The sequence below is a fragment of the Lethenteron reissneri genome, chromosome 64 (assembly GCF_015708825.2).
Source record: "Lethenteron reissneri isolate LAM-NWPU_2019-01 chromosome 64, ASM1570882v1, whole genome shotgun sequence".
NCBI lineage: Eukaryota > Metazoa > Chordata > Hyperoartia > Petromyzontiformes > Petromyzontidae > Lethenteron > Lethenteron reissneri.
The window spans coordinates 12,210,528-12,227,544 of record NC_083842.1 but is presented as its reverse complement, the minus strand read 5'-3'; the positions used below and the strand labels follow the sequence as shown (position 1 = coordinate 12,227,544).

The 17,017-nt window shown below is 48.2% G+C and overlaps 1 protein-coding gene across 8 annotated transcripts in view; it reads left to right on the top strand.

The window, feature by feature from the left end:
• Positions 1 to 17,017, top strand: part of LOC133359043 (cAMP-dependent protein kinase catalytic subunit alpha-like) — a 125,579-nt gene that overhangs the window by 83,041 nt on the left and 25,521 nt on the right. For 3 of the 8 annotated variants that reach the window (XM_061577417.1, XM_061577416.1, XM_061577413.1), the window contains exon 2: positions 6,251 to 6,280. The exons of 4 other annotated variants lie outside the window; for them this stretch is intronic. In XM_061577417.1, the coding sequence (XP_061433401.1) occupies positions 6,251 to 6,280 (30 nt within the window). Of the gene's footprint in view, positions 1 to 5,999; positions 6,188 to 6,250; positions 6,281 to 17,017 lie in introns of those variants that run through there. One more of the 8 variants, XM_061577420.1, reaches the window with a different exon arrangement.

Sequence of the window (17,017 nt, the reverse complement as noted above, 5' to 3'; positions counted from 1 at the left end):
GCCTGTTAAGGCTATACGGGGGATATTTGTCTTTGGTGGGAGTTGAGCTGTTGCACCCAATGCAAGCCACGCTCGTGCCGCCAATGGCTGGGCATTGCTGCGGACATTTTGGTCAAACCCCTGACCGCAAAAAAAGATTGTCGCATTTTTGTCCGACATTTTAACCCTTCCATAATGTCGGGTTTTTGGGTTAGATCGCGTAAATATAAATGTGTTGTTAAACCCGCCACCATCACCCGACACGGCCAATTAGTAAAGTTTCGTCACTTAAACAAAACGTGCCAATTCGTTACTCGTACAGCACACAATCTGAGTACGACGTTTCGCTATTAATTACAACTAGCATCATCAGGCGGACAACCCAAATTTGTGGAGAAATCCTCCTGTTTCGGGTATAACGACACATTTATATTTACCCGATCTAACCCAAAAAACCTATATTATGGATGATATTGGTCCCATTCCGATGACGTATGTGTACGTCATCGGAATGACTTTTTATCGACACGTCTTCATGGCCGGAGGACGTGCCGATGGCTCCTCGTGAGGCCATGCGTTGGAGGGGCACGCGCGCGTGGCACAGTTTTTTTGGTGCCGGCTATCATCGAGTGTGGCGGTCGCGTCGCTCTGGTTTTCTGCAGCGAGTAGCGACGTCTTCTTAAAAACGATGGTACTGCTGCCGCCGCCACTACGCCTCCTCTCTCGATAAAATGAGCTCTGAACCCGGTTGCACCGTAACCGAGATCTGGCGGTGAACGGGAACATCCACCCCCCACGCCCTGCAGATTGCAGACGTGTCAGAACGGGACAAGGGGCTCGTGAGCAATTTGGAAAGATGAAAAATTAACCCGTAAAAACAAAGTTTTTCACTATAATCCTTTTATATGCGTGGCGGCTTGAGTCCTCTCGTCCTCTGGCTTGAGATGGCTGCCACCTATGGGTCAGATGATTGCTTGCCACCATTAAGCAATTGGTAATTACATATAAATTTTTTTTCGTAAAAAGTGTAAAATTTTGGGAAAAAATTTTCACGAAAATTAATTGTCACGCACAACGAGTCTGTGTGCAAAATGTCAGCTCGATTGGATCACGGGAAGTGGGTAAAAAAACGACCGAAAGATTTGCACGGTCGTAAGCGCGCAAGCAAGTGAACTTAATATAAAGGATTTAAAAAGGGTGGCGTGGCGTTCTCATGTCATTACGTACGTGGCGTCCTTGATTGGTGGGTCTTCGTCAAGGGCACCCTCCCTCACCTTGCCCTTCAGGCTGGTTGCTTGAAGACTGAGCGGTCATTTACCGCGAGCAGGAAAGGGGGGAAGTACAGCAAGTCGGTCGCTGAGCCCCTCCCCTCGTGCCGTCGTGAGCGTGCCGAGTGATCGCGCGCCGCGTGGGTTTTGTCGGGACGCTGTACAGTAGTCGCCCGCCCCACGCGATGGCAGCGTGTTGTAAACAGAATTAGCCAAACATCCCAAGCGAGACTCCTTTTGGCAGAGTCTTGAGACTCAGTAAGGTGGGGTTTTCTGGTGGGTAAAAAAATCTGCCCACGGGCCTCCATGCAGCTCCCCGGGGAGGTCCTTAAGTGATTTGGTCGGTAAGCAAGTTTCGGAAATACACGTTAAAAGGCGTAATTCGTTCCGATGGCATCGAAAGTTACCCCTTTTTCGTCCATTAATAAAGTACTTTATCATGTCTAAACAATGGATATTAACACATAAAGATACTAACAACATTATAACACATAATAGTAAAATAAATTTGTTTAATTGATGCGTTAATTGATATTTATTGTACTTACAACAGCCCGTCATTAACAGGAGAATGGTCGGTAAGCGAATGCATTGGGCTCGATGGAGGCTCGTCGTTAAGTGATTAGTCGTTAACGGGGGTGGTCATTAAGAGGGGTTCTACTCTACACTACTATACGCTACTCTACTATACACTACACTATACACTACACTATACATTACACATTGGGCTCCATGGAGGCCCGTTATTAAGCGATTAGCCGTGAACAGGGGTGGTCGTTAACAGGGGTTGAACTCTTCACATCTTGCTGGCCAGTGCGTGTTGATTAAGGTCGTGGGAGCATTAGAAATACACAAGAATGGATTTAGTTACATTGCCCTCTGCGGCCAAACGCATATCCCCGCAGACCTAAGCGACTATTTAGGCTTAACGCTGCTGGGGGCGCTGGCGCGGTGCCGAGATGTTAACTACCTCGACTGGTATGCAGGAGGTCGTGGGTTCGATCCCAACCCCGACGCCTGTTGTATATTTGGAGTTTGCGATCTCTCTCTTTCCCCGTGGTCGCGTGGATTTTTCTCCGGGTCCCCCTGGTTTTTCCCTCCACATTAAGGATCAAAATCCCACGTTTAGAGTATTTGGCTACTGCTATGAATTTCAACTTGTTGATGATAATCCACTTCGTTAAGCTATCATTTGTGATAGCGAGGTTGCTTCTGAAAACGAGCTATATAGCTCAGTGGGGCCTTGCGTGGTAAAATAAAAATAGTTGACTTTTACTATTTGCTATTTTGTTTACTAGGTAGGGCCCACTGAGATACGCAGCTCTTTTTCAGAAGCGACCTGGCCACACATGATAACTCAACGTAGTGGCTCATCAGATGAAAATGTACAGCAGCCAGATACTCTAACCCCATGTTGATTCTCTAAATGTCGAGGGAAAAACCGGAGGACAGGGAGAAAAATCCACGTGACCACGGGGAGAACATGCAAACTCCAAATATACAGCAGGTGTCAGGGTCGGGTTCGAACCCACGACCTCCTGTATCCCAGGCGAGGTTGTCAACATCTCTTAGCCACAGAGGCGCTCTGTTTAGTTTAAGTTAAGAGCTGCCGAGATCTGACAAGATTGGGGCGTATTCCGAACGATTTGGTCACAGGCCCCGGGTAAACAAAGAATTGTAATTGCTGCAGTCGTATTATTATTGGTGGTATATTATCCAACAGGGGGGGGACTGTGGTTTAGGCTGCTTGACTCACCATCGGAAAGCCTGTGAGTTCGACCGCCGGTCAGGGCGTGACCCACGCTGTTCCTCTGCCACGGTGAAATAACAAATGAGTACCGCTCTTCTTGGTTCTTTCGGTAAAGTCACGTGGAAGGGAAATAATAAAATAATAAAAATAAAACATAATCAAATAAAATTCTCACGACGTTTCGGCCACAACGCAAGCAGCCGTCCTCAGGTGAGGAACAGGTCTGTCGGAAAGACAGCGTCTGAATGTCTTTCCGACAGACCTGTTCTTCACCTGAGATTGTGGCCGAAACGTCGTGAGAATTATTTTATCATGTTTTATTTTTTTATTTTTTTTATTTCCCTTCTACGTGACTTTACCGAAAGAACCAAGAAGATGAATCCCTGCAGTCACGAAAGCTTTAATTCGAAAAATGAGTACCGCTTCGTGGGAGGTTGGCAGATGCCGGCTTGTCACGTGGAAAGGGGCTGGTCTCTTGTCGTTGGAGCGTGGAATCTGTACCCCCCTTGGCTCAAGAGCAATAGGGATGTGCACACTGTGAGATGTGTGTGTTTAGTTTGTCATCCTCCCGCAAACTCCGATTAGCACGGTTGGCTACGTACGGTGCGAAAGAAGTTCAACATACATACTGCCCATAGACGAACACTGCCCATAGACTAACACTGCCCATAGACTCAACACTGCACCTCCAATTAGCACGGTTGGCTACGTACGGTGCGAAAGAAGTTTAGCATACGCACATACGTACATTTGCAAGTACCGTGCGCGTTTCAACCTTGATCACGTCCGTAACCCACACAGTGACACTCGAATGTTGTGAGCGCGTGTGTGAACGTACGCGTACGTGTGTCAATGCATGCGTGTCTTCGCGTGCCTTGTGCGTGTGTTCATTCATGTTCAGCGTGCCTGTGTTGTTTTGTGCCTGTATGCGCATGCATTTGTGTTTACGTCTGTGTGTGTGTGTACTCACGTGACTTCACATGCTTGTTTGTATCTGTGCATTTAAATATAGCCTGGTCTGTGCGTGCAGGTCGGTATATTTCAGTCTCCTTTTAATGTGTACACGTGTGTATATATATTTTGTTCTGCACCGTGTGTTGTATGTACCGTTGTGCGCGAAAATACTTTTTCCCATGTGCACGTGTGGGCATTGAATACGTCTGCAGTTAGACCCCTTGGTTAAAACCAGTTAGCTGCATGCAGGTGTCGTGTAGCATTGCACGTAGTTTTCTGACATCGCCGCCGATCATGATGATGATGAGACCCAGAAACAGTCAAAACTCTCGGCCGTTGCTTCTATTACTGACGCAAATGAGGCTTCATCACAACAACGGGCCACGTTTGTCTTGGGTAGCGTGTTTCCCCCCCTCCGCCCCCCGCCGCTCAATGTGAAGTCAAACGATGGGCGGTCGTGCAGGACACACTTGGCAGAGGCCAGACTGCGAGGTTCACGTGCGGCAGGCAGGCAGCAGCAGCCGGCAGCATCGGCAGCATTGGCAGCATGATCAGAATCGGGAATGTTTATTTATTCTGGAGAAAATCCGATGAGCTATGAAGCTCTTCTTTCACAGATGTCTGGTAAGGGGGCACGGGGGTCAGAAAGTTCCGACGAGAAAAAAAATAACAAAAAAACGATAGGAGCGTGACGTTGTATGAAAGGTAAGAAAATCAATTAAAACATTTTTAACTAAACAGTTTTTATTTTTGATGGGTAAAACCCACTGAGCTATTAGTTATTTTTCAGAGGTGACCTGATTGATAGCTCAACGAAGTGGTTGATCATGTGGACATTTTTTTAGCAGCCAAATAATCTCAAATCATGTTTCTAAACGTGGAGGGAAAAAAACTGGAGGACCCAATAAAAAAAATACAGGCGACAAATAGGGAAAGAGAGAGAAGCATGCAAACTTTAAATATACAGCAGCAGGCGTCAGGATCGGGATCGAACCCACGACCTCCTGCATACCAGGAGAGGTCGTGGTCTTGCCAACCTTCCCCCACCGCCGCCAATCCTCTGCCCATTCACACCAGGCTGCACTGACCAGCATTTGTGAAGTATAATCAAACTCCATGACCAACACAGCTCTCTTGCAGCTCTGTACATTGACAAAGGGTAGCGAAAAATAATTATTCAATTAGTCTATTAATTGATGAAAAACTCCAGGAATAAAGCGAGAGGTCAGAAGTTGAGGGTCCATCATCAACGTATATGTACGTTGAACTTCTTTCGCACCGTACGTGGCCAACTGCGCTAATCGTAAGTACGGGGGAAGGACAACAAACTAAACAGTTCTAAAGAAATTAGTTTTTAATCTAGATTAAAAGTGCGTATGTACGTTGAACTTCTTTCGCACCATACGTAGCCAACCGTGCTAATCAGAGGTGCCGAGCAAAGCACAACAAACTAAATGGAAAAAAGCAGTTCTAAAGAAATGAGTTTTCAATCTAGATGATGATTAAAAAGTGCACAGCTCCCAGTGGCTTCATGACATCGTAGAGGAGTTGGAACGAAACCCAATGCGCTCCGCCTCCTGCCCGTTTCCCCCCCGCCCGCACGCTCGACCACTCGCTCTCACACCTCGTACGTGGGGGCTGTCGCGGCTGTAGGTAGGTAAGAGGCAGCGCCGTTACATTGGCCTGCGGGTGGGCGACCTCGCGTTGCGAATTGTGCGCGCGCGAGAGAGAGAAAAAGAGGAAACGCAAATTTACCATCGAGATAAAGCGGGCGGGCGGGCCGTGCGGTCACGTCGCACGGCAGAACCCAACGTCACTGACGAAAAAGCGACGGGCTCCACTTGTTCCCGTAAACGAATGGCGGAACACGCTCGCCCCGTTTAGCGAAAAATTAGGTGAAAAATAAATAATAATAATAACTGGTCATGCTGAAAAAACTAAATTAGGCTGCGGCGGGAAAACCGTTTTGCGGCGTTGAGGATCACGGCGTCCGTTTCGACAGGGCGGTGTGGGGGGGGAGGGTGGTACGGGGTCGGGTGGGGGGGCGGAAACAGAGTAGGTTTAGTTAACGGACAAAAATAAAAAACATCAAACTTGAACATTCACAAGGGCTGCGCGCGACGAGTCGCCTTCCGTGTGGGGGGGCGTGTGCGCTTGCGGGCGCTGACGGGCGATGCTGCGCCGTGTGCGCCTGGGCCGTGCGGCTCACTCGTGACGGCAAACATGGACGTGGCAGGTGAGCCTCTCCCAACCCCTCCTCCTCCTCCTCCGTTGCTGTGTCTCGCCCTTTTCGTTGCAGCGTGCGAAAAGGTCAGCAGATCATTCGAAGGTCAGCGGCGCGACGGGTGCATGGCCTTGAGATGCCCAACAGAAAAGGCTGGGGTGGTGGGGGGGGTCGGGGGTGTGCGGGCTCACGTGTGTAGTGAAGCACTCTGTACGAAGGGGGCCACAGACCCCGTGTACAAATGCCACCGTATGTGCTCGCGCATGTGTGTTTGTGTGTGCACGTTGCATATTTCGCACGCACGCCCGCCCGCGTTGTGTGTGCGTGCGCGCGCGCGCGTGCGTGCGTAAATATGCGTGTGTGTAGGCAAAAGTCCAAAAAGTATACCGATGCTCAAGTGAGTGTTTGGATTCCTCGGCAATGTGGCAGAGGAGCAACGGTCTGCTGTGAATTTTAAACACAGGCATTGTTGGTTTCATGCCAAGTGGTGCATACCTACTCACCGGGTGGTATTCGTTTTATTCACCCACGACATGGTGATGATGATTGGGCCGAGTGAATCATGGCCAGGACTCAAACTCATGGCCTCACAGCTGGGATACCTGCTGCTCGACCAACTAAGATGCAAGCTCTTTGTGAGCATTCGTTGAAGCAGGGCGCATTCGAGCCCCGTGTAACAAAAATTCTAATTGTGTCATCGACGAGAACTCGATTGTAGTCGATAGTGAATTGGGATCATTTTAAATTAGTACGCTTCCCATCTCTGTGGCATTTATCACGTTGTGCCTCCTGAGAATGTATTGGTTTGTGGTTTGGTGGCATTTGACCCAACACGCTGAACAAAATGTAGGCATACTAATCAGACAACGGTTCTCCCTTCAATGAGCCGAGCGAGGTGTGTGCATCTCAGCAGCTGATGCGCCCACGATTAAAACACGACCGGCGGTTACGGATGAGCGGTTTAGTTTTTTGTACGTAAAAAAGAAATCTAGTCTCGGCTACGGAGCTCTCCGAGTTGATTCCCGATCCAAATCCTCCGAAAGAGCACTTCTGTTCAAATCGCCATGAAGACGTGTAACGGAGAAAGATTGTGAGCAATGTAGCAATAACTGACGCTAAACCAAACTGCTACGTCCTGAGTTTCAAGTTGATCGTACAATTTGAGCCGTTCATCGAGGTCGTAATTGATAAATAATATCAATGGGTAGTTCACCCCGTTTGTAAAAAAAAAAAAGGACTTTGGCCTACGTGTAAAAACGTAACACACACACGCGCGCACGACATATGAACGCATATACTTTGGCTGGCGAATACAGTAATATGCTGTGCGCGCACACACACACACACACCACGTGTGCATGCATATGCATAGATGAAGCCACGCTGTTTGAAGCTGCTGTTCCCCACTAACGGCCTACTGGACGTGAACCGCGCCGAGAGAGTCTCGAAAACTGCCGGAGGCGGGGGGGGGGGGGAGCGGGGAGGGGGGGTGGTGTCCGTTCCCGAGTCCAAAAAAATTGGCACCGACGTTTCCAACCGATTCGTCCGCTCCCGTTTTTTCCCCCCTTCTCTTTTAAAATTGGCGCAAAATCACGGAGCGCTCGCGAACTCCCTCGCCCCCCTCCCCAGCCCCCCTACATCAAAAAAGCGAACGGCGCGCCTGCGCGTTGATTCGCAGAGAAATTCCGTTCACTTGCGGACGCTCCCCCCCATGCAGCTGCAGCTTCCAACGGCCCCCCCCCCGTCCTCTGTATGCGGTGCCACCAGCCCTCCCCCACACAAGTAGCGAGCACCGCCCCACGCGAACCCCCCCCCCACCCCCACGCTTTTATAGCGGCCGGTGAACACGGCCTCCCCACCTCGCACCCCCCCGGGTTCCACTCTCCGGAGTTGACGCCTCCGCGCGGACCCCGCGACAGCAGCTATGCTGTTGACCCCACGCGAGCTTGCCGCTCACTTTGCTTTGTGTGAACCGCCACCCACCCACCTGCCCCCTACCCCCTCGCCTCCCCCCCCCCTTGCCCCCCAACCCCTACCTCGAGCCAATCTAAAGGCGAGCATGCGTATGTGCGTGTGTATGTTGAACTTCTTTCGCACCGTATGTAGACAATCGTACTAATCAGAGGTGCGGGGGAAGGACAACAAACTAAACATAAGTCAATTCGAAAGAAATTAAGTTTCAATCTTTATTAATTCAAGGTGCATATCTCCAGTGGCTTCCTGTACCTATATATGTTGGACTTCTTTCGCACCGTACATTGCGAACCGTGCTAATCGGAGGTGCGGAGAAAGGACAACAAACTAAACATAAAAGGCCAATTCGAAAGAAATGAGGTTTCAATCTAAATTTAAAAGTGCATATCTCCAGTGGCTTCCTGTACCTATATAGGTTGGACTTCTTTCGCACCGTACGTAGCCAACCCTGATCATCGGTGGTGCGGGAGGAATGACAACAAACTAAACACGAAAAGCCACGTAGGTAAAAAATTAAATAAATGAAATGAAAACTTAATTAAATGACGACGTTTCGGGCGCAACACAAGCGTCCTTCTTCAGGTTGGGACAACGTAGCGAAAGCACAACGGCTTAAGCCCGAAACGTCGTGATTTAATTTAGTTTTCATTTATTTTATTAGATTTTTTACCTACATGATTTTACCGAAAAAACCAAAGAGTTTTAATCCTTGCAGTCACGAAAGCTTCAAATCCAGAACAAAAAGACAGTTTTAAAGAAATTAGTTTTCAATCTACACGATGTAAAAGTGCACAGCTCCCAGTGGACTTCCTAATATCGGAACGAAGAGCGTTCCAGACGGCCACAGAAGCTCGTCCGAGAGCGCCGTGCCAGGGCAGCGACCGTATTTGTTTGATGGCTCATCCCAAAAGCCTGGAGACTTTATCGATGGGACATCCGTTGGCGTCGCTTAAAAATTCGTGGCTGCGATAGCGGCATTTTTTTTTTCCTTCTCTCGCCGGACTAGCGGTGGCAGTAGAAGTCGTCTCTCTCGGTCGAGTCGTATCACAAGCCAGAGAAGCTGTGACGAACATCATCGGAGCCGCTGAAGCATCGTCTGCGCCTTCTCAGTTCCTCACCGATTCACGGCTCGGCAGCAACGGTTTCTTATCAAGCAAGCGCGCAACGATGCGTTGAGTTCGTTGCTTGAAGCACCATAGTTTCTTATGCTCGCAGTGAATGCAATTAATTGTGCCTGCGGGAATCGATTCTTTGTACGATTTCACAGCAATTTTACCCCAGGGCCAACGAAGCAAACGTAACCATATAAACGAGGCAGAACTGATGAGAACATAACAATTAAGATGGTTGGATATAACACAACAAAATAATCAATTAAAACTGTAAACTATTTTAAACTAAGCTAAACTATTTTTATTTCACGAGGTAGAGAGAGAGAAAGTGAGCTGTGTAGCTCTTTCTCATAAGCGACCTGGCTATTACAAATGACTGCCCAATTAAATGGCTTATCGTGTGGACATTTATAGCAGCCAAAGCGCGTTGATTCTCAATGGGAAAACCCGGAGGACCCGGAGTAAAATCCACGCGACCACGGGGAGAGAGAGAGATAGACACCCCAAACTCCAAATATACGGCAGGCGTCAGGGTCGGGATCGAACCCGCGACCTCCGGCATAGCGGGCGAGGTAGTTAACATCAATTGCATCATGGTGCCCCAATTCTTGAATTGAGTAGTAAAATTGTGACAATTCATTGAATGACCGTCAGGGGTGGGGGGCGGGGGCTCGGGGGGAGTATAAATCTTGACGCGACTGTTTTGTAACTAGACCCAGCGATTTAACACGTAGGCTTTCGCGACCAATATTATCCGTAATAGAGGTTTTTGGGTTGGATCGAATTGTAAATGTTGTGGGTTTACTCTCCAACACACAACCGGTGTGCTGTACTAGGAACGAATTTGCACGTTTACGTGACAAAACTTTACTAATTGGCCGTGTCGGGTGGTGGTGGTGGTGGCGGCGGGTTTAAAGACACATTTATATTCACAAGATCTAACCCCAAAATAAAAACCTCTTATAGACCTGGCGATGTCACGACCTCCATCTCGCTGTGTGGAAAAAAAACATCGCTCCATTGCTCTCGCGAGTGCGTGCGCTCCTCCCCTCTGGAGCGTACCGTTCTGTGGAGTGGCCACCTCAAGTTTTCCCAGTGTAGCCCCTTTTGTTTCGTTTTTTTCTGGGCCGGTGACCTCCACGACCACGGCTTTCCCCATGGGCCGACGGGACGGGTGCACGTTTGACCGATAAGGGAAAACGTGTGCCGGATTTCCGGGGGGGGGGCTGCAGATTGGAGAAAGCAGGGGGTGGGCGGGGGGGGGGTGCAGATTGGAGATTGCGGAACCGATAGTTTTGGAATTATCAGAAATCGGAATCTTGATTTGAGACTGGGAAGATCTTTTTCACTGGCGGTCCAGTCGGGACACGGGGTCGGAGAAAGTTGTTGCAACGACAATACAATGCAACAACAATACAATACAGCAACAATACAATGCAACAACAATGCAACAACAATACAATACAACAACAATACAACAACCGATAGGAGTGCAAAGTACTGGAGAAGCCCTCTTAATGACGGTAATTGGTTTCCACTCCTGTACCCTCACCACACACCCCCTCACTCCCGTACCCTCACCCTCACCACACACCCCCTCACTCCTGTACTCTCATCACACACCCCTCACTCCTGTACCCTCACCACACACCCCCTCACTCCTGTACCCTCACCACACACCCCCTCCCGTACCCTCACCCTCACCACACACTGCCTCACTCCTGTACCCTCACCACACACCCTCTCTCTCCTGTACCCTCACCACACACCCCTCACTCCTGTACCCTCACCACACCCCCCCTCTCTCCTGTACCCTCACCCTCACCACACACCCTCTCTCTCCTGTACCCTCACCACACACCCCCTCACTCCTGTACCCTCACCACACACCCTCACTCCTGTACCCTCACCCTCACCACACACTGCCTCACTCTCCTGTACCCTCACCACACACCCCATCACTCCTGTACCCTCACCGCACACTCTCTTTCTCCTGTACCCTCACCGCACTTTATCTCATCACTTTCTCTCTCTCGATGCGGTCACGTAGAGTTCCAGATGCGATTCGCGGATTAGATAAAAAAAATCACGGATCGCCAAGTTTTGTGAAATGAGGAGGAGACGCCGCATCGGACGAAGCGCCCTAAAGAAAGGTTGTTTCAGTGTGCTTCATACAGGGCGTTTGAAAAATACGGACCCGATTTGAAATCGATATATCTCTGCAACCATGAAACGCCCATGAATGAAACTCTTACCACTTTAAAGGGCGGGGCATGGAGGTTCAAATGTTTACCGCTAAATGCCTTTCCCAGCGCAAAAACAGCCCCTAGCCTCAGTCATTCGCAAGACGGTGACCCCGCAACACAAGGGGCGTTTTGCGTTCTGCAGTTCAGCAAGACTGAATTCGTTATTGCGGTGCAGCGTGCGTTTCAACGGCGTTTTGGCATTGATCCGCCAATGTCAAAGAGCATGGTGTCACACAAGACCGTGTTTTTGTGCCACCATTAGCGACTAATCTGGATGACCTCAAAAACAGAATCAAGGCAGCGGTGACTTCAGTTGAAGAAGACACTTTGAGAGGCGTTTGGGACGAATTCAACTATCGTCTCGATGTTGTCCATACAGCAGGTGGAGGGCACATAGAGCATTTATAAAATGGTTAGTAAAACTTGATCACTCATTCAACCGTTTGTAACTTTTTGTGTAATTGTAACATGTTGCCATCGTCAAGTATACTGCTCTGAAATTGGGTCCATCTTTTTGAAACATCCTGTACATTTTTATTATTATAATTATTATAACCCCAGAAACACAACGCAGGGAGCTGTGTAGTCATCACCTCCTACAGCTTCAGGAGACGAACATTCACACAGCCCCCCCCTCCCTTTTTTTTCTCAAATTCATTGCTGGATGAAGTCCCCCCTCCACTCCCGGGCCTCCCCCCTCCCCCGTGCCAGTTGGAGGTGCAGCGTTGAGTCTATGGGCAGTGTTGAGTCTAAGGGCAGCGTTGAGTCTGTGGGCAGTGTTGAGTCTACAGGCAGTGTTGAGTATATGGGCAGTGTTGAGTCTATGGGCAGTGTTGAGTCTACGGGCAGCGTTGAGTCTGTGGGCAGCGTTGAGTCTGTGGGCAGTGTTGAGTCTACGGGCAGTGTTGAGTCTGTGGGCAGTGTTGAGTCTGGGCAGTGCTGAGTCTGTGGGCAGTGTTGAGTCTATGGGCAGTGTTGAGTCTACGGGCAGTGTTGAGTCTATGGGCAGTGTTGAGTCTATGGGCGGTGTTGAGTCTATGGGTAAGTGTTGAGTCTACGTGCAGTGTTGAGTCTACAGGCAGTGCTGAGTCTATGGTGCAGTGTTGAGAATATGGGCAGTGTTGAGTCTATGGGCAGTGCTGAGTCTATGGGTAGTGTTGAGTCTACCGGCAGTGTTGAGTCTATGGGCAGTGTTGAGTCTGTGGGCAGTGTTGAATCGATGGGCAGTGTTGAGTCTATGGTGCAGTGTTGAGTCTATGGTGCAGTGTTGAGTCTATGGTGCAGTGTTGAGTCTATGGTGCAATGTTGAGTCTATGGGCAGTGTTGAGTCTGTGGGCAGGGGGGAGCGGAGGGTGGGGGGGGACATTGTTACACTTGCTCGCAGTTCATATTACGCTTGAAAATAACGCGGTCTCAGTTTCGCACAAACAAAAAAAAGCTAAAATCGAAGCCCTGTTCTGCAGTAATAGCACCACAAACGATGATTCTGGGGGCTCCTGAAGATTTCAACGTACGCGAGACGTCCGGTGGTTAGTGGTTCAGCACAGTTAGGCTACGTACAGGTGCGAAAAAAGTTCAGGTTTCAACACTTGGGGTATCGTCCATAATTGAAGGATAATAAGTTACACTTTTGGGACCTTTTCCAGTATCAAAGTATGAAAAATAAGCATAGGCTTTATCCTTTAGAACAATCAAAACAGGTGTTAAGAATTCGATTTAAAGCTTTTGTGACTGCAGGGATTCATATTCTTGGTTCTTTCGGTAAAGTCACGTAGAAGGGAAATAAAACAAATAAAACAATAAAATTCTCACGACGTTTCAATTGCAACACAAGCAATCGTCATCAGGTGTGAAAACCACAGCAAGAAAATTTTCTGCTGCCGAGAGAAAGCAAGAACATTTTCTTGCTGTAGTTTTCACACCTGATGATGATTGCTTGTGTTGCAATCAAAACGTCGTGATAATTTTATTGTTTTATTTTTATTATTTGATTATTTCCCTTCTACCTGACTTTACCGAAATAACCAAGAATATAGGTGTTAAGATGTTTAAATGCCAAATAGATACATTTTGCAAAGGAATCGAGTACTGCATCAACCACACGTACTTGTGGTGAACATGAAAACCAACGCGCTCTGACAATAATACACGCATTGTCTTTGAAACTGATTGGCCTCCACTAGAGCTGCAGCCTTCTCCACGGCCTCGTCTCGCCACTGATGTCAGTAGACGAGAGAGCACCAGAAGGTGAACAGAAATGGTAATAACCTATTCTCATTTTTCACGTTATAATTTTTAAGTTAATGGAGACTTTATGCCTTCCAATAGGTATCTATGTGGTGTTTAAACATCTGAAAACCCCTCTTGTTTTATATGCCAGAAAGGCTAAAGCCTATTGTTATGTTTTCATAATTTTGATACTGGCAAAGTGGTATCCGTGATATAACCGCTCAACCCGGGCTATTAACGCTTTGAGTCGTTCATTTGTCCTTTATACGGTTTTCCTTTGGTGTTTTCTGGTCTAACTCTGGTGGAGACAAGGCCACCAAGAAGGCTGTCCTCTGGTGGAGGCCAATCAGTTTAAACGGCAATGCATACAATATTATCAGAGCACGTTTGTTTGCATGTTCACCACAACTACTGTGTGTTGTTAATGCAGCACTCGATTCGTTTGCAAAAGGTTTCTATTTGGTGTTTGACCATCTTGAAGCAACTCCTGTTTCAGTGCCAGAAAGGGTAAAAAGCTATTCTTATTATGTGTTCATGCTTCTTATTGACGGATGACACACGTGGAGTTTTTTTTTGCTGCCGAGTGAAAGCCAGAAAATCCTTTTTAAGCGATCAAGAATCGCGGACGGCGATTCGTGTTTCACTCCTGAGAGCGTTGCGAACAGTCGCACAAACGCGAAACGTTCGTTAACGCCCCGGGCGTGGAGTGGAGGGGGGGGATGAGTCCCGTACGATAAAAATCGTCGCACTACAAAGCGTGCATGACGACCTTGCCTCAAATCCGCCGTCGTTGATTCCGGTTCGTAAATAATGGACGGTGCGCCCTGTACGGACACGCCGTTATCGCCGTTATCGCTCCCCTCGCTGCCTGCAACGGCGACTCGACTCCGGCATGTTTTTTTTTTGCAATCGCTGCAACAACATTTTTTTTGAAGTTGCCAAAAGGGGTTTGGGGAGAATGACGACGTTGGTGTTGAGATGAAATGAGAGAGCACCACACTCTTAAAACCACCGCCCCCCCCCCCCCCGGCCTGTCGCTCGTCTGAGTTTGTTTGTTTTTTGCTCGGCAACGATCGGGAACCCGTTGGCTGTTATAAACGGAGGCTGACGACCGACCGCCTGACTTCCCCCCTGGTGAACCAATCGCACCCGGCCCTCGTACCATTCGCGTGCCGTCACCCTGCATCTGTGACGGCTGACGGAACGGGCATAGAATGTGAAACTGTGTAACGGTAACGGGTGGGGGGGGGAGTGGCCTGGGGTGACCTGGAGTGTCCTAGAATGACCTGGGGTGGCCTGGAATGAACTGGGGTGACCTGGCGTGACCTGGGATGACCTGGCTGGTCTGGGGTGACCTGGGATGACCTGGGGGAGGCCTGTTGGTTGAGGCAGTGGGGGAGCGGGGGGGGGGGGTACAGAGAACAACTTTGTGCGCCTTCTCAGCTTTCCAGTGGTCACGTCTTGCGAGTCCATCTCTCACCTCCGATTAGCACGGTTGGCTACGTATGGTGCAAAAGAAGTTCAACATACATACTGCCCATAGATACAACACTGCCCATTGGCTGAAACCTTTCCATACACTCAACACTGCACCTCCGATTAGCATGGTTGGCTCCGTAAGGGGCAAAAGAAATTCAACGTACGTACATACAGACGTCCCAAGTATCGGCCCAGGTTGAAGACCGCCATTACAAGACACGTATCATTACATCGGGTTCGCCGATGTACTGGTCTTTTTCAGAGCAGAGATTTTATTGACAATAGTTTGTTTTTCTATCAGTAAGTCAGGGAAAAATATATTCAATTCCCGTGTTAGTGTAAGGTGATCGATGTTCAAGCAAAATGGTCTCAAAACCCAATGACGCCACCCAGTGTCAAGCAGATGACATTAAACTTGACTACAACAGTGACAGCAATTGGCCAGGCATAGTCCGTTCTCCTGTAACGCCGCGTGATGTTCTCATAACGCGAATTGGATAGAACGCGATGAATGTATTAGGGAACGCATTTCTTTTTTTCACGCGGATGCGAACTGGATATAACGCGGTTGAGCGGACGGAACTACGTCTCGCGAGTAGGAATAAGCGTTTTTTTACGGCTGCCTCGGTGAAGCTTCACTCAAGGCATATTGGGATGATGCTGGATGTTTCTAGATGCTACCCACCACGTGTCTCAGTACTCTTTGTTTTTTTCGGTAATGTCACGTAGGTTAAAAAATTTTAATAAATTAAATCACGACGTTTTGGGCGCAACACAAGCGTCCTTCTTCAGGTGGGGACAACTAAAGAAGAAGGAGGCTTGTGTTGCACCTGAAACGTCGTGATTTAATTTATTTAAAAAATTTACCTACGTGACTTTACCGATAAAACCAAAGAGTATGAATCCTTGCAGTCACGAAAACTTCAAATCTAGAACGTGTCTCAGTCTTTGTTCGGGCCCTGCGTTACGCGTTTCACGTATCATCGCGGACTGTTGCTTTACCCCCGATATGATATTATGACGCGATTTTTCCATAACTCAGTGTTCTTCAGGAACGCGACTAACCCCACTGCGTTGTAGGAGGACAAGGCCGTACCGCCAACTTAGCATAGGAAGCTGAATCACAAACCTCTCCTAGTGTGAAACGGGGGCTGCTGGTTCTAAATGGCTTGTTGCTATGAGAGCTTACGTGCAGAAGACGATTGTGATTACGTGAATTATTCATCGAGTAAAAATACTTTTCTTACGCTGGAGGTACATTACATCGAAGGTTATGTGTAAGCATTGGTTATCTACGATTTTGGCAAACCACATGTGCGGATTTGTACCTATAGGGCTCATGGAGCAGGTGATAGAGAACATAAGAAACGGATGACAAAAATGAGACGGTTTAACGCGTAGTAGAAGTAGTAGGCTTTCGCGACCAATATGATCCAGAAGAGGTTTTTTTGGGTGAGATCGTGTAAATAGGAACGTGTCGTTAAACCTACAGCCGCAGCCGCCAAAAATGAGACGTGAAATTGATCGGTTCTTTGAATTGTGATGATTCATAAATAAGTAAACAACAATGGGGAGGGCATGAATTGCGTCCTTAATGAGGCGTCAGTTGCTTCTATACAGAGAGCTTTACATTCTAGTCGTTAATTGTCACGATTCATGAGATTTATAAAAAAAAAGACTCCTTCCACTTCGAACCAATTTATTTTATGACGTGAAAAAAATACCCTTTTAAATTCAGGCACGCGCAGTGCTAAAAACTCTCCGGTTAAAATCCAGGTTTGACTTCTGCCAACGCAATTTTG